This window comes from Pecten maximus, chromosome 13 (assembly GCF_902652985.1).
Source record: "Pecten maximus chromosome 13, xPecMax1.1, whole genome shotgun sequence".
NCBI lineage: Eukaryota > Metazoa > Mollusca > Bivalvia > Pectinida > Pectinidae > Pecten > Pecten maximus.
In genome coordinates this window covers 923,844-950,896 of record NC_047027.1, presented here as the reverse complement: position 1 = coordinate 950,896, position 27,053 = coordinate 923,844, and the positions used below count along the sequence as shown (strand labels likewise).

The following is a 27,053-nucleotide window of genomic DNA, read 5'->3' as shown; positions in this document are numbered from 1 at the left end:
TCTGTGACTTTCGTGTAGGCCAGTTATTTATAACTTCCACTTTCTTTGGATCAGGTTTCACACCATCTCCAGTAACAATATGTCCCAGGAACTTCACCTCTGTCTGGAATAAGTGACATTTACTTGGCTTCAGTTTTAATCCAGCACTACCAAGTTTTTTGAAAACTTGATCTAATCGATCAAAATGTGAATCAACACTTTCACTAAAAATGATATCATCCAAGTATATCAACAAGGTGTAAAACTGTAAGCCACGAAGTATGACAGGTAGCTGGCGCATTACGAACGCAGTCTTAGGGCGCTGCCCTGCAGGTAGGGCGTAAGAAACTTGGGATCTAATCTTTTCTCTTCTTTCTTGATAACTTTCTTCTTCCTAATGTCTCCCTTGACAATGCCTCACTTTTGGCCTATAGTTGAGCGTTCGCCGCTGTGAGGAAGGCTTTGGGTTCTGTCCCCTGGCCGAGACATACCAGAGTCTTGAAAAATGGTAGTTGCTACTCCTGCTTAGCGCTCAGCATATTTGGAGTGGAACGACTGGTTGGCTCGTTGTCAGTATAATGTGACCAGGTGGGGTGTGCTGCTGGGCGTCTTCGGCAGTATGCTTCAGTGAGATAGCACTTTAAATCGGCACAAGTTCCGGCCTATCACAAGGAGACTTCACACGAACATACCGCAGCCTCCCAAAACACACATACGCACTCATCACACGCATACATTTCGTACGCACGGGAGGCCGTCCTTAAATGACCTTAGATGTTAATAGGACGTTAAACAAAATAAACCAATAAACCAAGTCTTAGGGCGATCTTGAGGAGCTACTGGGAATTGCCAATACCCTGATTGTAAACCTTACTTAAACTATCCAGACAATCATCCATTCTTGGCAGGGGGTAAGCATCTTTCCTAGTTAATTCATTTAGCTTACGGTAATCTACACAAGGTCGAGTGGTCCGATCGGGCTTTTTGACATATACCATAGGACTGGCCCACGGTGATTTTGACTCCTTAATGACACCCTGTTTTAATTGTTTTTCCAAAATGATTTCCTTTTACTTAGCAAATGCCATAGGGGGTCGCCTGGGCGCTTGTTTCACTGGACAGGCTGTACCAGTATCAATTTTATGTTCCACTATATTTGTAAATCCCAAATCCTCAGAAGAACTTGCAAATACAGACAAATGAGCTTGTAACAGTCTCCTCAGTTTCAGAATGTCATCCTCAGATAAGTTCACACTAGACTCATTGCATAACTTTTGTACACCCTCTGGCCACACTTCAGCAGCAGACACATTATTAACCCATCCATTGTGTTGAGGATTGTCACCTGGGTCAAAAGTTGAAAAGTAAACTATTTCCTGGACACTAGCTATAGACTGTCCTGAATGTATGATAATATCCTCATCTGTTAAGTTCATCACAGGAATAGGAATTTCATCTCCTGGTGTCACTAATGCATTTCCTACCAACAAGTCATTCTCGACCCTAGGTAATGGTCCCACAGCACATGGTTTTGAGAAAGGTATACCCAAACTTGTCCGTCCAACTAAAACACATTCACTATTTGCTGGTACTTTTGTTTCTGTAGCACATGAAACTCTTGACACACCAAATGGGGCCCTATGAATAAACGTTTCATACTTCTTCCCGTTAAACCGTAAACCTGTTTCAGTCCCACACATATACTGGTGATTGTATAGAAAGTCTAAACCTAACAGACCATCCTCTCGAATGTCTGTTACGTACATGTTCCATTCAAATTTGGTGGATTTCAACTTAAACTCAAATTTAGCCATTCCCTCTACTGCCAGGAGACCATCATTAGCCACCTCCAGCTTAAGTCTCGGATCAGATTTATCAAGTTCGGGCCTACAATCCATTGGAATGCTGTAATCCTGCTTAGGGCTCAGCAAATTAGGAGTGGGACGACTGGTTCGCCCGTTGTCAGTATAATGTGACCGGGTGGGGTGTGCTGCTGGGTGTCTTCGGCAGTATGCTTCAGTGAGGTAGCACTATAAATCGGCAAAAGTTCCGGCCTATCACAAGGAGACTTAACAAGAACATACCGCAGCCTCCCAAAACACACATACGCACTCACCACACGCATGCATGTCGCACGCACTGGAGGCCGTCCTTAAATGACCTTAGGACGTTAAGCAAAATAAACCAAACCAAACCGAGTCATACCAAAGTCGTTAAAAATGGTAGTTGCTGCTCCCGCTTAGCGTTCAGCAAATAAGGAGTGGGACGACTGGTTCGCCCGTTGTCAGTATAATGTGACCTGGTGGGGTGTGCTGCTGGGTGTCTTCGGCAGTATGCTTCAGTGAGGTAGCACTTTAAATCGGCAAAAGATCCGGCCTATCACAAGGAGACTTAACACGACCATACCACAGCCTCCCAAAACACACATACACACTCACCACTCTCATACATGTCGCACGGACGGGAGGCCGTCCTTAAATGACCTTAGCTGTTAATAGGACGTTAAACAAAATAAACCAAACCAAACGCACCTAGTAACTTCAAAGTTTTTTGTTTTTGTTTTTGTCACTATCCAAGTTCACTTTTTTCTGTTTTCTCTATATAAGCTATTCCAAGTCCCAACGACAGTAAATGTATATTTGGCCAATTATGATGTAAACAGCCACTGTGTTCTTTCTCTCAAAAGGTTTAATTTGCATATTGCTTTATGAATCAACACGATACATTTGAGAACATAATATTGAAATATCTGTATCATAGTATTTCTAGATACACAGCAACAACAATCTTTTTTGTCAAAATCCAAGATTGCTGTCATTTCCCAAAACCATGTCAAATGTAATATACATAAATATATTCGAATTTGAACCTCCAAATTTGAAATCATTTGAAATAATAAGAGACTGTTCAATCATAATTGGACCACAGATGAAAGGTAGCTTGAATATTGATGAGATGGCATTCAGTATTTTATGAAGACCAGAAGTGCCCATCAAAACAGGATTCTTTAACAGCATTAACAAAATATAAACAGGTAATTAAAAGCCTTCTGGAAAAGAACCATGATGGAAACATTACTGCAAATATTCAACATATTTTCTTTAAATATTTTAACATCCTCTTACTCTTTGCTACATATCTTTTCTCCTCAATGTTTTCATTTTCAAATCGTTCGACATCTTTCAATGGAAACATGCATACATGTATTTCATTTAATGAACACAAACATTTGACATTGTGACAAAGTCAAACTTGCAAGTCAATGTAATACTGGGTACATGTATAATTTTAGTCTCCATCACTGAGGACTTTTATCAGGTAGCAATATTTAGACCTCATAATGAAAAATAGCCCCCTTCCCCTGGCTTGTTTTAAATTCACGAATATTTTTTTATTCAATTTCAGTTTGTATGCATATTTTGTAAAATTCCATTTGTGTTATTCTGTAAATTCTATATTTGGTTTACTGTGGCCAATTTTTTTAATACAAAATCATCCAGCCCCATTCACAAAATAGCGATATTGTCCGAACATTCATGTAGCAGAATATAGATCACAGGATTAATACAGACTGGATACTCATTTAAGTGAACCTGATGTTTGACAACAATATTTCATAAAGTGAACAGATAATTCATTTTGCTGATATTACCAAATCCCAACCTACGATGTCGGTGTGTTAATCCAGAGTATATTTTTGCATTTAGTATTAGACTATGCATGAATTACACAACTAAATGTCTACTTGGAAATTATAGATAGGTGCAGTGCTCAATATTTCATTTACATTGCCTGGTATGTACACAACTGTATGATTTGTCATTCCTGCATACAGTTGTGTACATACCAGGCCTTGTCACTCCTGCATACAGTTGTGTACATACCTGGCCTTGTCACTCCTGCATACAGTTGTGTACATACCAGGCATTGTCACTCCTGCATACAGTTGTGTACATACCAGGCATTGTCATTCCTGCATACAGTTGTGTACATACCAGACCTTGTCACTCCTGCATACAGTTGTGTACATACCAGACCTTGTCACTTCCTGCCATACAGTGTTTACAGCACCAGTCATTGTCATTCCTCTGCATACAGTTGTGTACATACCAGTCCCTTGTCACTCCTGCATACAGTTGTGTACATACCAGACCTTGTCACTCCTGCATACAATAGTTGTGTACATACCAGGCCTTGTCACTCCTGTATACAGTTGTGTACATACCTGGCCTTGTCACTCCTGTATACAGTTGTGTACATACCAGACCTTGTCATTCCTGCATACAGTTGTGTACATACCAGACCTTGTCACTCCTACATACAGTTGTGTACATACCAGACCTTGTCACTCCTGCATACAGTTGTGTACATACCAGACCTTGTCACTCCTGCATACAGTTGTGTACATACCAGGCCTTGTCACTCCTGCATACAGTTGTGTACATACCAGGCCTTGTCACTCCTGCATACAGTTGTGTACATACCTGCAGTACCCAAAAGCTCTTGTTATATCAACCTTAACAGGCCATAGCAAATTCTTTATTCCTGGCACCCGACTCCAAACAATATCTCCTTCTCTGAACTGAAAACAGAAAAATTCATACTGAACAAGTGACAGTGACGATATTCCCAGTACAATTGTTTAAGTGCAATTACACTGTCACATTAGTGTTTGCTTTGCTTTCATATTTAAACTACAACTAAATATAACCTGTATACTCCTTTCAGTATACTGTCGTACGATGTTCAAGGCAGCTGTTACTAAGATTAGCAATCGGTACTTACACTCAACATTGCCATCCACTGTAGTCTTGATTCTGAGCGAATGAGTGTTGCAATAGGCAAATACAAGATTGAATTCTTGTAAATGTTGAATCGGAGTCCATAGCACTGTCTGAAGTCAACAATCTCTAACAAAAGGCTACACCTAATTCCATTACCCAGCACGTACGCCAACGCAAATCTGAAGTGGCGTGCCTCCACATTAAACAAAATGTCTCTAAAGAACATCATAAGTACGTTCTCATCATGACATTTACTTATTAAATTTTCATAAATTGTGAACAAAAAACTTGTCCACTTTCGATAGATTACAAATATCCCAGCAACAGAATAAGAATCGCTAAAAGCCTACAACATGCCGACTGGTCTTGAGCCGCCATTATTACGACCGGAAGTCGGAGTGCCTTGTGGGAAATTTATTTTGGATTCTCTACATAAACTGGTCTTTTGGTCTAGATATGTGAAAATACATGAAACGATAACCACTAAACAAATGAATAATAACGAAGACATTTCAATAATCTATTTGTATCTACAAAGTTTCATTACCGACAACTCATTTCCATTTTGCCCCTCTCCCCCAATCACATAACCTAAAGCACGCCGTAAATCTATTTTTGGGAGACGGTTTTACGTCAATAAAGATAAAATATAGCAATACAAATTACTTAAAAATACCCTTTTCTCGTTTCTTGTTGAAAATCGTGATTACTGAGTCACAAACATACAACAGATGACAGCGAACCCCAGAAGCCATCGCCGACAAGTCCACAAAAACGATGCATCGAATTACTTTTTGAAGTATATAGTAAATATCTTTATCGAATTGTCTTTTGTCATTGAAATCATGGATATCAGTTCGATTCCCTTGATTGATCACAGATATAAAAGGAAACATACCTTCACTTAATACAACAGACCTTCACTTAATACAACAGACCTTCACTTAATACAACAGACCTTCACTTAATACAACAGGCCACTTAATACCACAGACCTTCACTTAATACAACAGACCTTCAATTAATACCACAGACCTTCACTTAATACAACAGACCTTCACGTAATACAACATACCTTCACGTAATACAACAGACCTTCACTTAATACCACAGACCTTCACGTAATACAACAGACCTTCACTGAATACAACAGACCTTCACTTAATACCAAAGACCTTCCATTATCGTAAATCGTTAATTATCACAGGTTGGCAGGTTTCCACAGTAAAACCGCCGTGTTGGAAATGTGGTCGTCCCTGACAGAGGTGAGGAACGGGCTAAGACATGCACTAACATATATTTTTGAAATAAAAGAGACTACAATCCAGTTAGACATACTAAGGATTCTCTTTTATATACCGAAAACAAAGACTCGCGACACACCGCTATTGTAATTATCACGCGGTGCTCAACTAAGCCTTAACCTAGAATTCACGGCGATATTGTATTACGGTATGCCGGCACAAATATCTCTTGTTGTACGGCCATGTATTCGTGTAATGGCGAGCTGGAGATGTGCTATTTACGTATGTTTGGTATGGTATAAGTGTTATTTGTCGTAAGTCACGGAGGACTGCTGAACTCTGCACTGTGGAATTACTGATATATGTCACATCTAATAGTCGATATATTTAATTATTTTTTGTTCACAGTAAAACAACAATGACAAATAATTGTGACATAGTAGCGATGCATCAATTCTAAAACAAAAACAATAAAAAGGGGGACAAACTCTGATCAACAAACCACGTCAAACGACGGAGGTTCTCGTTTATATCTGACCGGTAAAGGTTTACCGGGACAGGGTATACATCACAAATGTAAAATTATATCAGGTTTTATAGAATCGTACACTTACCTTCATATCGACAGGTTTACATCCACAGAACGAGAAATGACCCGATGACCACTTTAAGTGTGTCCGTAAATTATGGTCCGTCAATATAATGAGTCGCGAGGACGAAAAACCAATATGTCGATATTATCGGCACACTTAGTCAAATGAATGAGGTCAAAGGACATCTGATCTAGCCAATGATATGAAAGGATATATAAATTGCCTTGTGTATTTACCCCCAGTGTGGTTGTGGTTCATAGTAAGGCTGTTCCGATTAGGTCGGCTATTTATCATGTAACGTAACTCTTTATAGGGAAATGTAATTTGAAGACTAACTATCATTGTACCTAAAGCTGCGATAATGACGTAACCACGGGTGCGCAGTGTAGGTGATATATATAATCCTCTTTTCGTTCTATATAGTTTATATTTAAACGTGTCACGTGACATGTTTTCTGAAGACCTATATCAGGCGGACGCATCCGCAGAACTTCTGTACAAATTGATCCATGCTTTTAACAATGTGCGAGGTTATCGATGTGAACGGTTGCAGGAGTTTGACATTAATTCCTCTGGGATGTTTACTAGTAACGGCGACCTTTATAACTCCGGTAAGTTACCTGTGGACGTACACCTGTTCAGGGACGTACAGAACTTTGTTGGATAAATCTACAGATTCACAATTTAGGATTAAAAAAAACAATACAGCGGACAGAGTGGCTCTTTATCGTAGAGTTGATATGATAACTATAAAACGTCAGTACTGGTTTGCTAACATTATTTAGTATATGATTTGAGAGTACTGACCAATATGTATTACTCCTCAGAAAACGATCTTCAGATTATAATTATCGGTGTTTCGTTAAGGGAGAGGGGGGGGGGGGGGGGGGGGGGGGGGGTATTGAACGTTATGTCATATATACCATGTATATCTGATATAATAGTCCTATATATACCATGTATATAATGTATATCTGATATAATAGTCCTATACATACCATGTATATAATATCTATCTGATATAATAGTCATATCTACCATGTATATCTGATATAATAGTTGTATATATACCATGTATATAATGTATATCTGATATAATAGTCCTATATATACCATGTATATCTGATATAATAGTCCTATATATACCATGTATATAATGTATATCTGATATAATAGTCCTATATATACCATGTATATCTGATATAATAGTCCTATATATATAATGTATATCTGATATAATAGTCCTATATATATAATGTATATCTGATATAATAGTCCTATATATATAATGTATATCTGATATAATAGTCCTATATATATAATGTATATCTGATATAATAGTCCTATATATACCATGTATATAATGTATATCTGATATAATAGTCCTATCTATCATGTATATAATGTATATCTGATATAATAGTCCTATATATATAATGTATATCTGATATAATAGTCCTATATATATAATGTATATAATGTATATCTGATATAATAGTCCAATATATATAATGTATATAATGTATATCTGATATAATAGTCCTATATATATAATGTATAGTAATGTATATCTGATATAATAGTCCTATATATATACTGTATATAATGTATATCTGATATAATAGTCCTATATATACCATGTATATAATGTATATCTGATATGATAGTCCTATATATATAATGTATATAATGTATATCTGATATAATATTCCTATATATACCATGTATATAATATATATCTGATATAATAGTTGTATATATACCATGTATATAATGTATATCTGATATAATAGTCCTATATATACCATGTATATAATGTATATCTGATATGATAGTCCTATATATATAATGTATATAATGTATATCTGATATAATATTCCTATATATATCATGTATATAATGTATATCTGATATAATAGTTGTATATATACCATGTATATAATGTATATCTGATATAATATTCCTATATATACCATGTATATAATGTATATCTGATATAATAGTTGTATATATACCATGTATATAATGTATATCTGATATAATAGTCCTATATATATCATATATAATGTATATCTGATATAATAGTCCTATATATACCATGTATATAATGTATATCTGATATGATAGTCCTATATATATAATGTATATAATGTATATCTGATATAATAGTCCTATATATACCATGTATATAATGTATATCTGATATAATAGTCCTATATATACCATGTATATCTGATATAATATTCCTATATATACCATGTATATAATGTATATCTGATATAATAGTCCTATATATACCATGTATATAATGTATATCTGATATAATAGTTGTATATATACCATGTCCAGGAAGAGCAGCATCATAAAGCAAAATTTTAGCCAAGTTCCCATTTTTGGGGCATGCCCCTCTGTCCCAATGGGTCAGACAAGACTCATTTATATCAATTAGGATTGCCTTTCCCCAATGATGTTTCATACTAAATATGGTTGTAATCAATTCAGGCATTAAGGAGGAATTGCATTTTTAAGAAATGTTAAACCTAAGCGCTCCTTTTGCCCCATCTTTTTTTCCCCAGGGGTCAAACCTGTCTCATTAAAAAATATGATTGCCGTCACCTTATGTTTCACATCAAATTTGGTTGTAATCCACCAAAAGGTTAGGGAGGATTAGGATTTAACAGCAAATATTCACCAAAGTTCCCCTTTTGGGGCCCTGCCCCTCAGGCCCCAGGGGTCACACTAGCCTCGTTTATATAAAATATGACCATCCTTCCCAAAGGATGTTTCACACCATATTTCGTATTAATCCACCTAACGGTTAGAGAGAAGTAGGATTTATAGCAAAAATTCACCAAAGTTCCCCTTTTGGGGCCCCGCCCCTCTGGCCCTAGGGGTCAAACCAGCCTCATTTATATAAAATATGATTGTCCTCCTCCAATGATGTTTCACAACACGTTAGAGAGAAGTAGGATTTTATAGCAAAATTTCATCAAAGTTCCCCATTTGGGGCCCCACCCCTCAGGCCCCAGGGGTCACACTAGCCTCATTTATATAAAATATGACCGCCCTCCCCAAATGATGTTTCACAACATATCTGGTTGAAATCCACTAAAGGGTTAAGGAGGAGTAGGATTTTATAGCAAAATTTCATCAAAGTTCCCCATTTGGGGCCCCGCCCCTCAGGCCCTAGTGGTCACACCAGCCTCATTTATATAAAATATGACCGCCCTCCCCAAATGATGTTTCACAACATATCTGGTTGAAATCCACTAAAGGGTTAAGGAGGAGTAGGATTTTATAGCAAAATTTCATCAAAGTTCCCCTTTTGGGGCCCCGCCCCTCAGGCCCCAGGGGTCACACCAACTTCATTTATATAAAATATGACCGCCCTCCCCCAATGATGTTTCACACCAAATTTAGTTGTACTCCACCTAAGGGTAAAGGAGGAGTAGGATTTTATAGCAATATTCACCTAAGTTCCCTTTTTGGGGCCCCGCCCTTCTGGCCCCAGGGGTCAGACCAGCCTCATTTATATAAAATATGATTGCCCTCCCCCAATGATGCTTCAAACCAAATTTGGAAGTAATCCACCCAAGCGTTAAGGAGGAGTAGCGTTTTGAAAGAAAAAGTTTACGGACGGCGCACGGCGGACGGCGCACGGCGGACGATGACTATAGGTCATCCTGACCCTTTGGGTCAGATGACCTAATAAACTATAGTAAAGTTTACCCCCTCCCCAGGGGCAAACGTGAGACCCCAGGGTCATGAAATTCACAATTTTGGTAAAGCACCTTAAGATCCTTCCATCTATGAAGAGTATTTGATTCTACCATATCTAAGAGTGGAGAAGATTTTTGAAATTTTTGTCAATTTTACCCTTTTTGGCCCCGCCCACCAGCCCCTGGGGGGTCAACTAGGGCCAACATGTACATACCATCAAACTGTCATCCCATGCTGATAATTTGATACAAGTTAGAATGAATTCCAATACAAATCCAACAAATAATAGTCAAAAATGTGATTTCCCTATACAAACTATAGTAAAGTTTACCCCCTCCCCAGGGGCAAACATGAGACCCCAGGGTCATGAAATTCACAATTTTGGTAAAGCACCTTAAGACCCTTTCATCTATGAAGAGTGTTTGATTCCACCTTTTCTGAGAGTAGAGAAGAAGATTTTTGAAGTTTTAGTCAATTTGATCCTTTTTGGCCCCGCCCCTCAGGCCCCTGGGGGATGGGGACCATATAATTTACAATTTTGGTTCACCCTCAGCCATGGAAGCTTCCTGTAAATTTCATTGAATTTAGTTCAGCAGTTTTTAAGAAGAAGTTGAAAATGTAAATAGTTTACGACGCACGACGGACGACGCACGACGCACACCGCACGACGCACACCGCACGACGCACGACGCCAGACAAAAGGCGATTGCAATAGGTCAACTGAGACTTCGTCTCAGGTGACCTAAAAAGCGACCATCTTATATCATAATTTAATTTTTTTCGTATATCTTTTCGTATAGCTAGTTATTCCGTAATATTTGTAAACTTTTCGTTAGCTGTGCGGTTTGTATCGCACAGTTGTACGGTTTGTATCGCACATCACACAACTGTATATGAATAAAACCTTATATATGTCCTAGCATTTGCTAAAGTATATAGATATGAATAGCCTGGGCATTTAAGAATAAAATGATATTCATGATAGGGAGCATTTAGATTACATCTACAGAACACATTCTTAAGTGTCGCTGAATATTTTGATAACAACCTTTTAACATTTAAATCGTGTGCCGAGAGCAAGTTAATTCGTTCAAGAAGTAATTCTTTAATAGTTTTCACAAATATCCCTGCTACTAAATTCATTGCTAAGAGGCATGTATGAAAAACAAGAGCTGTTTGAGAACAGCAAAGCTCGTCTCGCAAATGTTTGTCAATAAATAATCAAAATATATAAATTGGAATGGTTTCGCAAATTGCATTCATAATATTTATATTGTTTATTTTATCAGATTCTGTTTTGTGAATTCATGCAATATTCAAATCTATACAAATATGTATATATAAAATATTTATTGACAAACATTTGGGAGACAAGCTTTGCTGTTGTAGATTAATTGAATATATAAAATACAAATCTAATTGCTTTTGGACGTATTTCTTCATTTTTTTAAAAGATATTATCCTTATGAGAGTTGTCTCCCTTGAAAAATGTGGACCGGTATCAATTGTCTTATGTGAGCATTTTCACATTGTTTTATTTTCAGTTTCACCCAAAGAAGTGATTGAGTATTTCCATAGGGAAAAAAATCAGCACCCTAGTACGAAGTATAAAGTGATGTGTTAATAGCTTTCAACATTTGGACTCCACCCCCCCCCCCCCCCCCCCCCCCCCCCCCAAAAAAAAAAACAAAACAATCTTTCAGTTTAACTCTGGCAAGGGATAGTTTAACCCGTACCGGGAACCTAATACCATGTATAACTTTGCCTATCAACACTCAAAACATAAACTTAATATAAAGTCCAAAGATTTAAAAATAAAAACAAAAAAACCACAGATTTAAAAAGAACAAAATCCTATTTTTTACAAGCTTTACTTTAGGACGGGATTGTTTAACTCCAGAGGGACTCTATTGCCAATTATTAGCACCATAGTACAATTATAAAGTGATGTATTAATACCTTTCAACACTTACACCAAAAACTGAACGCAGAAATATTTAAGTCCAAATATTTGAAAATTCTATTTTTTTCCCCAGAAAAATCTTTTAGTTTAACTCTGGCGGGGGATAGTTTGACCCCAACAGGGACCATATTACCATAAATTATAATGCCTTTCAACACTTGCACCAAAAATTTAACATTTGAAAAACCAACGCCGACGGCGGAGTGACGACATAAGCTCTCACTCTTCTTCGAAGAGACGAGATAAAAACCTTTGACTGTGCTCTATTTGTTGTATGTAAATATCTATCTATTGGTAATGTAGAGATATGATCAATGTTTTCTGTTAACCTTATATAACCTAGGTATATTCTATTTCATTCATTTTTCATATTAAATAACCATGTATCGCTATTCGTCACATCACAAGGCCTGTACCAGTATAAATATATTCCGTTCGATATGAAAAATGCTCCAGCAACTTCCCAGCGACTTATAAATAGCGTACTATCAAATTTTGAAGACTGTGGTGGATACATTGATGATGTCCTTATTTACCAAGAAACATTTGAAAACATCTGCGCCGGATTCGCCACTTCTTCTGAAGACTCATGAAAATGAACATGACAGCTAAGTGTGAATTTCGTCATGCAACTATAGAATTGTTAGGTCATGTTGAAGGACAGTGATAAACGTGAACATTACCGTGGTCCCTATATAATTGTTAGGGTTAGGATTAGGGTTCCGTGGTCCCTATAACATTGTTAGGGTTAGGGTTAGGGTTCCGTGGTCCCTATAACATTGTTAGGGTTAGGGTTCCGTGGTCCCTATAACATTGTTAGGGTTAGGGTTAGGGTTCCGTGGTCCCTATATAATTGTTAGGGTTAGGGTTCCGTGGTCCCTATATAATTGTTAGGGTTAGGGTTAGGGTCATGTTACAGTGGCTGGTAAAACCGGTCAAGGCCAACGTAGTAGCAATCTAAGATTTCCCATCTCCTGGAAATAATAAAGAACTGATGAGATTTCCCATCTCCTGGAAATAAGAAAGGGCTGATGAGATTTCCCATCTCCTGGAAATAATAAAGAACTGATGAGATTTCCCATCTCCTGGAAATAAGAAAGAGCTGATGAGATTTCCCATCTCCTGGAAATAATAAAGAACTGATGAGATTTCCCATCTCCTGGAAATAAGAAAGAGCTGATGAGATTTCCCATCTCCTGGAAATAAGAAAGAGCTGATGAGATTTCCCATCTCCTGGAAATAATAAAGAGCTGATGAGATTTCCCATCTCCTGGAAATAATAAAGAACTGATGAGATTTCCCATCTCCTGGAAATAAGAAAGAGCTGATGAGATTTCCCATCTCCTGGAAATAAGAAAGAGCTGATGAGATTTCCCATCTCCTGGAAATAAGAAACAGCTGATGAGATTTCCCATCTCCTGGAGATAAGAAACAGCTGATGAGATTTCATGGCGGGATTTTATCGAAAATTCTGTCAGAAATTTCTGTTATAGCAGCTCCACTTCCAGCTTTGCTGAATAAAATGTCAAGTTCATCAGGTCAGACGAGTGTGTGAAAACCACATAATGATCCAGATCTAACATTAAATGGCATCAAAATTCCAGTTGTCGAGCAGACTAAATTCCTCGGACTAATGTTCGATTCGAAACTTTCCTTTGTTCCACATATAAAATACTTGAAGGATAAGTGCTCAAAGGCAATGAACATTTTACGAGTACTATCCCATACTGACTGGGGCGCAGACCGTGAAATGCTTCTGCGCCTTTATAGGGCACTTATTCGATCAAAACTCGACTATGGGTCCATCGTTTATGGATCGGCACGGAATTCTTACCTGCAAATGTTGGATCCTATCCATAATCAAGGATTACGTCTAGCACTTGGTGCTTTCCGAACAACACCAGTGCAGAGCCTTTATGTAGAGGCAAATGAACCATCTTTAAATGATAGAAGGGAAAAACTTTCTCTTCAATATGCCGCCCAATTGAAATCCAACCCGAAAAATCCGGCTTTTGACCTTGTTGTCAATCCGCAATACCAAAACATATTTACTCAAAACCAAAAACTCTTACCAACATTTGGCATTAGAATTTCGAATTTTCTTCATGAACTTAACATAAGCTTAGACAACATAGGCGAATACACCGTATCGGATGTACCGCCATGGCTTGTCGAAACACCTGATATTAACCTTACTCTACACGTGAGGGCAAAATCGAGTGCATTATCCGAAGAACACAAATCCTCCTTTCGGGAATGCATTAAAGAGTTTCGCGATCACGTTAAGATCTACACTGATGGCTCAAAAGATGGAGTAAAGGTCTCCGCAGCATGCTATTCCGATCCCCATTGCTCTTCAATCCGCTTACCAGATGGTGCCTCTATCTTCTCTGCGGAAGCATGTGCCATCGATTTGGCCCTCGACCATATCGAAGAACAACGCATCAGAAAGGCTATAATTTGTTCCGACTCTATCTGTCCTTCAGAATTTACAATCACGAGATCCAAAGAATATACTCATACAAAACCTTGTTTTACGAATATCTCGTATCTTAAAAAAATGCAAAATAACACTATTTTGGATTCCGAGCCATGTCGGAATTAAAGGCAACGAACTTGTTGACCGCCAAGCAAAACTTGCTCTAAATCTGCAACAAACAAATATTAAAATACCATATACAGATTTCAAACCTATAATTAATTCTGCCATTCAGAGTAAATGGCAGCAACGCTGGTATCTCGAGACGAGCAACAAACTTTTTAAAGTACAACCAAAACTTAAAACATCAAAACCAAGTCGGAAGGATCGTAGAGAGGAAATAGTCCTCTCTCGCCTCCGTACCGGGCACACATATCCTACTCATTCGTTACTTTTGAAACGAGAGGATCCACCGGTGTGTTATGCATGTGATGCTCAATTCACAGTGGAACATTTTTTAATAGAATGTTCCGATTTCAAGCACATTCGTGATAAATACTTTCGAGTCCCGGATATGAAAACCCTTTTCAGTTCCGTGGATTCGAAAACAATATTTAGCTACTTGAAAGAAATCGATCTATTTTATAGACTTTGATGTCTTTTACGTTACTGTCTTTCACGTTCTATTTATATAACAAAGTTCACATAATCTATTCGTACATATACATATTTTACCATTTTTAACCAACTTTTTTATCATAATGATCTAAATATACAATACGGATGCTTTTAAAAATGACAAATTTTATCTGATTTTAACTTACAAAATAAAACATGTTAGTATATTGTTTGGCCCTAAATGACCCTAGTTGTCGATGGGCCGTAAAACATAAACAAACAAACAAAAACAAACGAGTGTAGGTCTGGTCAGACGAGTGTAAGTCTGGTCAGACGAGAGTAAGTCAGGTCAGACGAGTGTTAGTCTGGTCAGACGAGTGTAAGTCTAGTCATACGAGTGTAAGTCTGGTCAGACGAGTGTAAGTCTAGTCAGACGAGTGTAAGTCTGGTCAGACGAGTGTCATTGTGGTCAGACGAGTGTAAGTCTGGTCAGACGGGTGTAAGTCTGGTCAGACGAGTGTAAGTCTGGTCAGACGAGTGTAAGCCTAGTCAGACGAGTGTAAGTCTGGTCAGACGAGTGGAAGTCTGGTCAGACGAGTGTAAGTCTAGTCAGACGAGTGTCATTGTGGTCAGACGAGTGTAAGTCTGGTCAGACGGGTGTAAGTCTGGTCAGACGAGTGTAAGCCTAGTCAGACGAGTGTAAGTCTGGTCAGACGGGTGTAAGTCTGGTCAGACGAGTGTAAGTCTAGTCAGACGAGTGTAAGTCTAGTCAGACGAGTGTAAGTCTGGTCAGACGAGTGTAAGTCTGGTCAGACGAGTGTAAGTCTGGTCAGACGAGTGTCATTGTGGTCAGACGAGTGTAAGTCTGGTCAGACGAGTGTTAGTCTAGTCAGACGAGTGTAAGTCTTGTCAGACGAGTGTAAGTCTGGTCAGACGAGTGTAAGTATGGTCAGACGAGTGTAAGTCTGGTCAGACGAGTGTAAGTCTGGTCAGACGAGTGTAGGTCTGGTCAGACGAGTGTAAGTCTGGTCAGACGAGTGGTCAGACGAGTGTAAGTCTGGTCAGACGAGTGGTCAGACGGGTGTAGGTCTGGTCAGACGAGTGGTCAGACGAGTGTAAGTCTGGTCAGACGAGTGGTCAGACGGGTGTAGGTCTGGTCAGACAAGTGTTATTGTGGTCAGACGAGTGTAGGTCTGGTCAGACGAGTGTAAGTCTAGTCAGACGAGTGTAGGTCTGGTCAGACGTGTGTAAGTCTGGTCAGACGAGTGTAAGTCTAGTCAGACGAGTGTAAGTCCGGTCAGACGAGTGTTAAGTCAGGCCAGACGGGTATACGTCTGGTCAGACGAGTGTTAGTCTAGTCAGACGGGGGTAAGTCTGGTCAGACGAGTGTAAGTCTGGTCAGACGAGTGTTATTGTGGTCAGACGAGTGTTATTGTGGTCAGACGAGTGTAAGTCTGGTCAGACGAGTGTAGGTCTGGTCAGACGAGTGTTAGTCTAGTCAGACGAGTGTAGGTCTAGTCAGACGAGTGTAAGTCTGGTCAGACGAGTGTTATTGTGGTCAGACGAGTGTAGGTCTGGTCAGACGAGTGTAAGTCAGGTCAGACGGGTGTAAGTCTAGTCAGACGAGTGTTATTGTGGTCAGACGAGTGTAAGTCTGGTCAGACGAGTGTAGGTCTGGTCAGACGAGTGTTAGTCTGGTCAGACGACTGTAGGTCTAGTCAGACGAGTGTAAGTCTGGTCAGACGAGTGTTATTGTGGTCAGACGAGTGTAGGTCTGGTCAGACGAGTGTAAGTCAGGTCAGACGGGTGTAAGTCTGGTCAGACGAGTGTAAGTCTAGTCAGACGAGTGTTATTGTGGTCAGACGAGTGTAAGTCTGGTCAGACGAGTGTAAGTCTGGTCAGACGAGTGTAAGTATGGTCAGACGAGTGTAAGTATAGTCAGACGAGTGTTATTGTGGTCAGACGAGTGTAAGTCTGGTCAGACGAGTGTAAGTCTGGTCAGACGTGTGTAGGTCTGGTCAGACGAGTGTAAGTCAGGTCAGACGAGTGTAAGTCTAGTCAGACGAGTGTAGGTCTAGTCAGACGAGTGTAAGTCAGGTCAGACGGGTATACGTCTGGTCAGACGAGTGTAAGTCTAGTCAGACGAGTGTAAGTCTTTTCAGACGGGTGTAAGTCTGGTCAGACGAGTGTAAGTCTAGTCAGACGAGTGTAAGTCTGGTCAGACGGGTGTAAGTCTGGTTAGACGGGTGTAGGTCTGGTCAGACGAGTGTTAGTCTGGTCAGACGAGTGTAGGTCTGGTCAGACGAGTGTAAGTCTGGTCAGACGAGTGTAAGTCAGGTCAGACGTGTGTAAGTCTAGTCAGACGAGTGTTAGTCAGGTCAGACGGGTGTAAGTCTGGACAGACGAGTGTAAGTCTGGACAGACGAGTGTAAGTCAGGTCAGACGAGTGTAAGTCTAGTCAGACGAGTGTAGGTCGGGTCAGACGAGTGTAAGTCGGTTAGACGAGTGTTAGTCTGGTCAGACGAGTGTAGATCTGGTCAGAGGAGTGTAAGTCTGGTCAGACAAGTGTTATTGTGGTCAGACGAGTGTAATTCTGGTCAGACGAGTGAAAGTCAGGTCAGACGAGTGTAGGTCTAGTCAGACGAGTGTAAGTCTGGTCAGACGAGTGGTCAGACGAGTGTAGGTCTGGTCAGACGAGTGTAATTCTGGTCATACGAGTGTAAGTCTGGTCAGACGAGTGTAAGTCAGGTCAGACAGGTATACTTCTGGTCAGACGAGTATAAGTCTGGTCAGATGAGTGTAAGTCTGGTCAGACGAGTGTAAGTCAGGTCAGACAGGTATACTTCTGGTCAGACGAGTATAAGTCTGGTCAGATGAGTGTAAGTCTGGACAGATGAGTGTAAGTCTGGACAGATGAGTGTAAGTCTGGTCAGACGAGTGTTATTGTGGTCATACGGGTGTAAGTCTGGTCAGACGAGTAAGTCTGGTCAGACAAGTGTAAGTCTTGTCAGACGAGTGTAAGTCAGGTCAGACGAGTGTAGGTCTGGTCAGACGAGTGTAAGTCTAGTCAGACGAGTGTTATTGAGTTCAGACTAGTGTAAGTCTGTATTTGAGAAGCTCGCCAGTTGTAACTGTACCTGATTTCGGTTGACAGTTCAAACTTCTTCTTGATGCCAGCAATGTTAGTGTTGATTCAGGGACGGGGTGAAAACATTGATCAACACATTTGCTATTTCTCGAAAACAATTTGATAAACACCAGCGAAACTATTCTAACATTGGGAAGGAATATGAAGCATTAATTTTGGCACAATTTGAATCAATTTGATGTCTATATCTATACTACTATAAAGGTAGTTTATACAGACAATAACCCTTTGACAATCATTAGGAAAATGAAAACAAAAATCGAAGAATTCTCGGGTGGAGTTTGACCGGAGTATGGTCTTCACATCAAACACATAAAAGGCTGATGCTTTATCAAGAAGTTATGTACGATTTGATAGTTAAAGAAAATTTCCTTTTCAGGAAAATTTTCTTTTCTTCAGGGAGGGGTGTGTTACATGCTCGGTGTGTTGATTGAAGGGAAACAACTCTTACATATGTAACTAAAATTTTCTGAAATTTTCTTGAAGAGAGATGTATCATAATATTGTGTTAGTAGATGTGGCCTGATGGTTGGGGAATGTACTTGAAAGATTTGGCAATATAGTATAAATACCACGAGAGACAAATTGTTATTCAGAACTGATTTACAATTGTCAAGGAAAGCTTTGTGGATTCTGTTGGATCAATAATTCCCAGAACTGTTAACTGTGGGATTGATAAACATTCTTAATTCTGGGGAAATGGATAGGAAAGGATTACTCAAGGACAGCTGTTGTACGAATAATTATAAGTCATGTCAACTGTGAATTATCTCTCTAGTTTATTTATCATTAGATAACGTTTTGAACTTATAGCTGCTTCATTTCTTTTTTCTGTTATCATCACGAAAAGCAAGATACCCCGGGGGCCTGTATTGTTGAAATGGAAAATTCAGTAAGTACTTTGTTTCTTATCCGTGAATGATTCAGACCGAATTTTTGTCCGAATCCAGCCTTCCGATGGGTTTTGAAGAATAAACAATACCTATTTGGTCCATCCCTTTAACCACGGGACCTGATCCATCCTTTTTTATCAACATGTGTTCTGCTTCACTGAAAAGAAGCTTTTGCCGATTTGGACCAAATCGTACTATCATTCCTCTATCAGAACAAAGATGAAAAAAACACAAACAAACAAACATGTCCGTGTAAGGATCCTCCATTTATACAAAGTTGCTTCCAGTCTCCAAAGTTGTTACACATGAAATGTTCAACATCCATAGAGTCGTTTATAACGGACAGACGACGGACGCTCCGCCATGGTCGTTTATAACGGACAGACGACGGACGCTGCGCCATGGTCGTTCATAACGGACAGACGACGGACGCTCCGCCATGGTCGTTCAGCGAGGTAAAACAATAAACCGACAACAGTGTCATTGTTTTATTCAGTAAGACATACATATTAACAGTATCGAAATGATTATGCCGATAGACTTACACAAGCCACAAAATTTTACATGTTCCAACAACGCCATGGAAATCAAATGTCACCTGAAGACTAGAAACTACTCGACACAATCTTGACGTGAGAGTTTGAGATAAAACACTTGACCGATCGATAGAGTGTTAATTATTATATTGTGGGTACTTGATTCGCTCCACGACATTCAAAAGTTAAAACAAATCAAAACAAAAAATACTTTAGTTTAAAATGACCCAAGTTGTCCCCATCGTGATTAACCTCTATCTTACGACACTTTAGACAAGTTGGTCACGTGGCTGTTTTTAGAAATCAGTCTATTTTTTATATTCGTCACGTGACATTTTACAAGATAGCATTAATTCAGTCCGACATTATGAAATGGTATCTAATTTAAAAGTCATTTACAATTATAGTAAGGGTGATTACAGTGAACAGACACTAATGTGTCAGTTTGTCAGGTGGAGGTGACACAATATCGTTACACAATAAAACCAACATCGGTGTCTGATCAGCTAAATCCACGGTAGATCATCTAAAGTAGATATCATTGACAAAAGTAATATAGATACAATCTCCGTAATAAAACATCGTTTTAAAATAATGCTTAAAAAATCCAACTAGTTTAGTTTTGCTCGCAGATGAAGCGAAACCTTGCTGTACACGGCACATCAGCGAGGACATATTCGGCTGGTATCCTCCACAGAACCATACACGGCCCGTCATAGTTCATAATGACCCTGGACCAACCAACGGACTGGTCCAAAATAGTGTTGCCGGGGAGCTTCCACACTCCACCAAGGTATGACCCGGCGACGAAGAATCCTAGTCGAGCTGTACAGATATATATATACATATAATGTCATGTATTCTTAGGAATCAATTTACGCTGATATAGAAACATATTATACATTACTGTCGGAGTACAACTGTATGTTATACAGAGGTCAGCATAGAAAATGATATACAATGGATATACCAGACTGGGTAATAACGATATAATGTTATATAATGTAGATACCAGACAGGGTAATAACGATATAATGTTATATAATGTAGATACCAGACAGGGTAATAACGATATAATGTTATATAATGTAGATACCAGACAGGGTAATAACGATAAAATGTTATATAATGTAGATATCAGACAGGGTAATAACGATAAAATGTTATATAATGTAGATATCAGACAGGGTAATAACGATATAATGTTATATAATGTAGATACCAGACAGGGTAATAACGATAAAATATTATATAATGTAGATACCAGACAGGGTAATAACGATAAAATGTTATATAATGTAGATACCAGACAGGGTAATAAAGATATAATGTTATATAATGTAGATACCAGACAGGGTAATAACGATAAAATGTTATATAATGATATATAATGTAGATACCAGACTGGGTAATAAAGATACAATGTTATATAATGTAGATATCAGACAGGGTAATAACGATAAAATGTTATATAATGTAGATATCAGACAGGGTAATAAAGATACAATGTTATATAATGTAGATATCAGACAGGGTAATAAAGATACAATGTTATATAATGTAGATACCAGACTGGGTAATAAAGATACAATGTTATATAATGTAGATATCAGACAGGGTAATAAAGATACAATGTTATATAATGTAGATACCAGACTGGGTAATAAAGATACAATGTTATATAATGTAGATATCAGACAGGGTAATAAAGATAAAATGTTATATAATGTAGATACCAGACAGGGTAATAAAGATAAAATGTTATATAATGTAGATACCAGACAGGGTAATAAAGATAAAATGTTATATAATGTAGATACCAGACAGGGTAATAACGATAAAATGTTATATAATGTAGATACCAGACAGGGTAATAAAGATATAATGATATATAATGTAGATACCAGACAAGGTAATAACGATAAAATGTTATATAATGTAGATACCAGACAGGGTAATAACGATAAAATGTTATATAATGTAGATATCAGACAGGGTAATAACGATAAAATGTTATATAATGTAGATATCAGACAGGGTAATAACGATAAAATGATATACAATGGATATACCAGACAGGGTAATAACGATAAAATGTTATATAATGTAGATACCAGACTGGGTAATAAAGATACAATGTTATATAATGTAGATATCAGACAGGGTAATAAAGATATAATATTATATAATGTAGATATCAGACAGGGTAATAAAGATAAAATGTTATATAATGTAGATACCAGACAGGGTAATAAAGATAAAATGTTATATAATGTAGATACCAGACAGGGTAATAACGATAAAATATTATATAATGTAGATACCAGACAGGGTAATAAAGATAAAATGTTATATAATGTAGATACCAGACAGGGTAATAACGATAAAATGTTATATAATGTAGATACCAGACAGGGTAATAACGATATAATGTTATATAATGTAGATATCAGACTGGGTAATAACGATAAAATGTTATATAATGTAGATATCAGACAGGGTAATAACGATAAAATGTTATATAATGTAGATACCGGACAGGGTAATAAAGATACAATGTTATATAATGTAGATATCAGACAGGGTAATAACGATAAAATGTTATATAATGTAGATATCGGACAGGGTAATAAAGATACAATGTTATATAATGTAGATACCAGAGAGGGTAATAACGATAAAATGTTATATAATGTAGATATCAGACAGGGTAATAAAGATAAAATGTTATATAATGTAGATACCAGACTGGGTAATAACGATAAAATGTTATATAATGTAGATACCAGACAGGGTAATAAAGATAAAATGTTATATAATGTAGATACCAGACAGGGTAATAAAGATACAATGTTATATAATGTAGATATCAGACAGGGTAATAACGATATAATGTTATATAATGTAGATACCAGACAGGGTAATAACGATAAAATGTTATATAATGATATATAATGTAGATACCAGACAGGGTAATAAAGATACAATGTTATATAATGTAGATATCAGACAGGGTAATAACGATATAATGTTATATAATGTAGATATCAGACAGGGTAATAACGATACAATGTTATATAATGTAGATACCAGACTGGGTAATAAAGATACAATGTTATATAATGTAGATACCAGACAGGGTAATAAAGATATAATGTTATATAATGTAGATACCAGACAGGGTAATAAAGATATAATGTAATATAATGTAGATATCAGACAGGGTAATAAATATACAATGCTATATAATGTAGATATCAGACAGGGTGATAACGATATAATGTTATATAATGTAGATACCAGACAGGGTAATAAAGATAAAATGTTATACAATGATATATAATGTAGATACCAGACAGGGTAATAAAGATACAATGTTATATAATGTAGATATCGGACAGGGTAATAAAGATAGAATGATATATAATGTAGATACCGGACAGGGTAATAAAGATATAATGTTATATAATGCAGATATCAGACAGGGTAATAAAGATACAATGTTATATAATGTAGACATCAGACAGGGTAATAAAGATATAATGTTATATAATGTAGATATCGGACAGGGTAATACAGATATAATGTTATATAATGTAGATACCAGACAGGGTAATAACGATAAAATGTTATATAATGTAGATACCAGACAGGGTAATAAAGATAAAATGTTATATAATGTTATATAATGTAGATACCAGACAGGGTAATAAAGATAAAATGTTATATAATGTAGATATCAGACAGGGTAATAACGATAAAATGTTATATAATGTAGATACCAGACTGGGTAATAACGATAAAATGTTATATAATGTAGATATCAGACAGGGTAATAAAGATATAATGTTATATAATGTAGATACCAGACAGGGTAATAAAGATAAAATGTTATATAATGTAGATACCAGACTGGGTAATAACGATAAAATGTTATATAATGTAGATATCAGACAGGGTAATAACGATATAATGTTATATAATGTAGATACCAGACAGGGTAATAACGATATAATGTTATATAATGTAGATACCAGACAGGGTAATAAAGATATAATGTTATATAATGTAGATATCAGACAGGGTAATAACGATAAAATGTTATATAATGTAGATACCAGACAGGGTAATAACGATAAAATGTTATATAATGTAGATACCAGACAGGGTAATAACGATAAAATGTTATATAATGTAGATACCAGACAAGGTAATAACGATATAATGTTATATAATGTAGATACCAGACAGGGTAATAACGATAAAATGTTATATAATGTAGATACCAGACAGGGTAATAACGATAAAATGTTATATAATGTAGATATCAGACAGGGTAATAAAGATACAATGATATATAATGTAGATATCAGACAGGGTAATAAAGATACAATGTTATATAATGTAGATATCAGACAGGGTAATAACGATAAAATGTTATATAATGTAGATACCAGACAGGGTAATAACGATAAAATGTTATACAATGATATATAATGTAGATACCAGACAGGGTAATAAAGATATAATATTATATAATGTAGATATCGGACAGGGTAATAAAGATAAAATGTTATATAATGTAGATACCAGACAGGGTAATAACGATAAAATGTTATATAATGTAGATACCAGACAGGGTAATAACGATAAAATGTTATATAATGTAGATATCAGACAGGGTAATAACGATAAAATGTTATATAATGTAGATACCAGACAAGGGTAATAACGATAAAATGTTATATAATGTAGATATCAGACAAGGTAATAAAGATAAAATGTTATATAATGTAGATATCAGACTGGGTAATAACGATAAAATGTTATATAATGTAGATACCAGACAGGGTAATAACGATAAAATGTTATATAATGTAGATACCAGACTGGGTAATAAAGATACAATGTTATATAATGTAGATATCAGACAGGGTAATAAAGATACAATGTTATATAATGTAGATACCAGACAGGGTAATAACGATAAAATGTTATATAATGTAGATACCAGACAGGGTAATAAAGATAAAATGATATATAATGTAGATACCAGACAGGGTAATAAAGATAAAATGTTATATAATGTAGATACCAGACAGGGTAATAAAGATATAATGTAATATAATGTAGATATCAGACAGGGTAATAAAGATAAAATGATATATAATGTAGATACCAGACAGGGTAATAAAGATAAAATGTTATATAATGTAGATATCAGACTGGGTAATAACGATACAATGATATATAATGTAGATACCGGACAGGGTAATAAAGATACAATGTTATATAATGTAGATACCAGACAGGGTAATAACGATAAAATGTTATATAATGTAGATACCAGACAGGGTAATAACGATAAAATGTTATATAATGTAGATATCAGACAGGGTAATAACGATAAAATGTTATATAATGTAGATATCAGACAGGGTAATAACGATAAAATGTTATATAATGTAGATATCAGACAGGGTAATAACGATAAAATGTTATATAATGTAGATACCAGACTGGGTAATAACGATAAAATGTTATATAATGTAGATACCAGACAGGGTAATAACGATAAAATGTTATATAATGTAGATACCAGACAGGGTAATAACGATATAATGTTATATAATGTAGATACCAGACAGGGTAATAACGATAAAATGTTATATAATGTAGATACCAGCCTGGGTAATAACGATAAAATGTTATATAATGTAGATACCAGACAGGGTAATAAATATACAATGTTATATAATGTAGATACCAGACAGGGTAATAACGATAAAATGTTATATAATGTAGATACCAGACAGGGTAATAACGATAAAATGTTATATAATGTAGATACCAGACAGGGTAATAAAGATATAATGTTATATAATGTAGATACCAGACAGGGTAATAACGATAAAATATTATATAATGTAGATACCAGACAGGGTAATAACGATAAAATGTTATATAATGTAGATATCAGACAGGGTAATAACGATAAAATGTTATATAATGTAGATATCAGACAGGGTAATAACGATAAAATGTTATATAATGTAGATACCAGACAGGGTAATAACGATATAATGTTATATAATGTAGATACCAGACAGGGTAATAAAGATAAAATGTTATATAATGTAGATACCAGACAGGGTAATAAAGATACGATGATTTATAAGTTTAAAACACGACCATCAGGTACCTACCCATCTACCGGTAACATATGTAAAGCACGTACTATCGTCAGTGGACACCCATGTATGACCCCAGATAATTGTAGAATTAAATGAGACTGACCTGTAAGTTGATGATAATTGATAATTGATAATTTGATGATAATTCGGTCTTCACTTCAGATGGTACGAAGGGATCACATGAGATGCGTGCGCATATCACCAGTCATTCTTTAAAGTCGTGGAGAGAACACTTAACCATGTACATCTACCCAATACCCATAATAATTGTATGACATACATAAAATATCCATAAAGGGTGGGTACCTCCAAGGGTGGGCATGTGATGCCTTTGTACCATCTGAAGTGAAGACAGAATTATCCTCAAATTTCAACTTACAGGTAAGTCTCATTTAATTCTACAATTCTGTCTTCACTTCAGATAGGTAATCCGGGACCCCATGAGAGGTTAAAAGAGAGTGTTCACGAAACAAACAACCACAACAATTATGTAGAGAACAAGAGTTCAGTGTATTAAGGAAATCAAAGTGTTGACAATATCAAATCAACAAAACAAACTAAAACTAAAAGCCATGTCTGTCAACTACTAAAGATATACTATATAACATAATGACTGATCTGTAAGTTAATGAAAATAAAGGTAATATAGCCATGTCAATACAGAACACCACACACCGCATAAACATTCAGTTCGGCCTGTTAGCCAACATGTAAACATAAACACATCCAAGCAATTTGCAGTAGTCCAAGGGAAACAACTCCATAAATAAGGAGCGTCAGTTGAGCTGGTATAATTTATCATCTGTGCCACCAGGAGGTTTAAGGTAAACTTTGCAAATGTAGAGTCACTGCTCCAGCCTGCTGTGTTGTGAGAATTGTTTGAATTGGTACATTTGCTCTAAATGCAGCAGAGGTTGATGCCGCTCTGGTGCTGTGCGGGGTAAACACTGTCATATCAATGC

General features: G+C 36.7%; 2 protein-coding genes across 3 annotated transcripts in view; both read right to left on the bottom strand.

The window, feature by feature from the left end:
• Positions 1-1,049: 1,049 nt before the first annotated feature.
• On the bottom strand, positions 1,050-1,877 carry LOC117341356. The gene has a single exon (XM_033903212.1). The coding sequence runs from the start codon at positions 1,875-1,877 to the stop codon at positions 1,050-1,052; it is 828 nt and encodes a 275-aa protein (XP_033759103.1).
• A 17,958-nt stretch (positions 1,878-19,835) lies between these two features.
• The window catches only part of LOC117341320, a 43,754-nt gene continuing 36,536 nt past the window's right edge, over positions 19,836-27,053 (bottom strand). For both annotated transcript variants that reach the window (XR_004535610.1, XM_033903172.1), the window contains exon 4: positions 19,836-20,722. Coding sequence is in view for 1 of the 2 variants with exons in the window: in XM_033903172.1 (XP_033759063.1) it covers positions 20,514-20,722 (209 nt within the window). In the remaining variant the exon portion in view is untranslated. The remainder of the gene's footprint in view (positions 20,723-27,053) is intronic.

Excerpts from the sequence above, each read along its gene's own strand:
- LOC117341356 (XM_033903212.1), bottom strand. The coding sequence starts at position 1,877 with ATGGATTGTAGGCCCGAACTTGATAAATCTGATCCGAGACTTAAGCTG.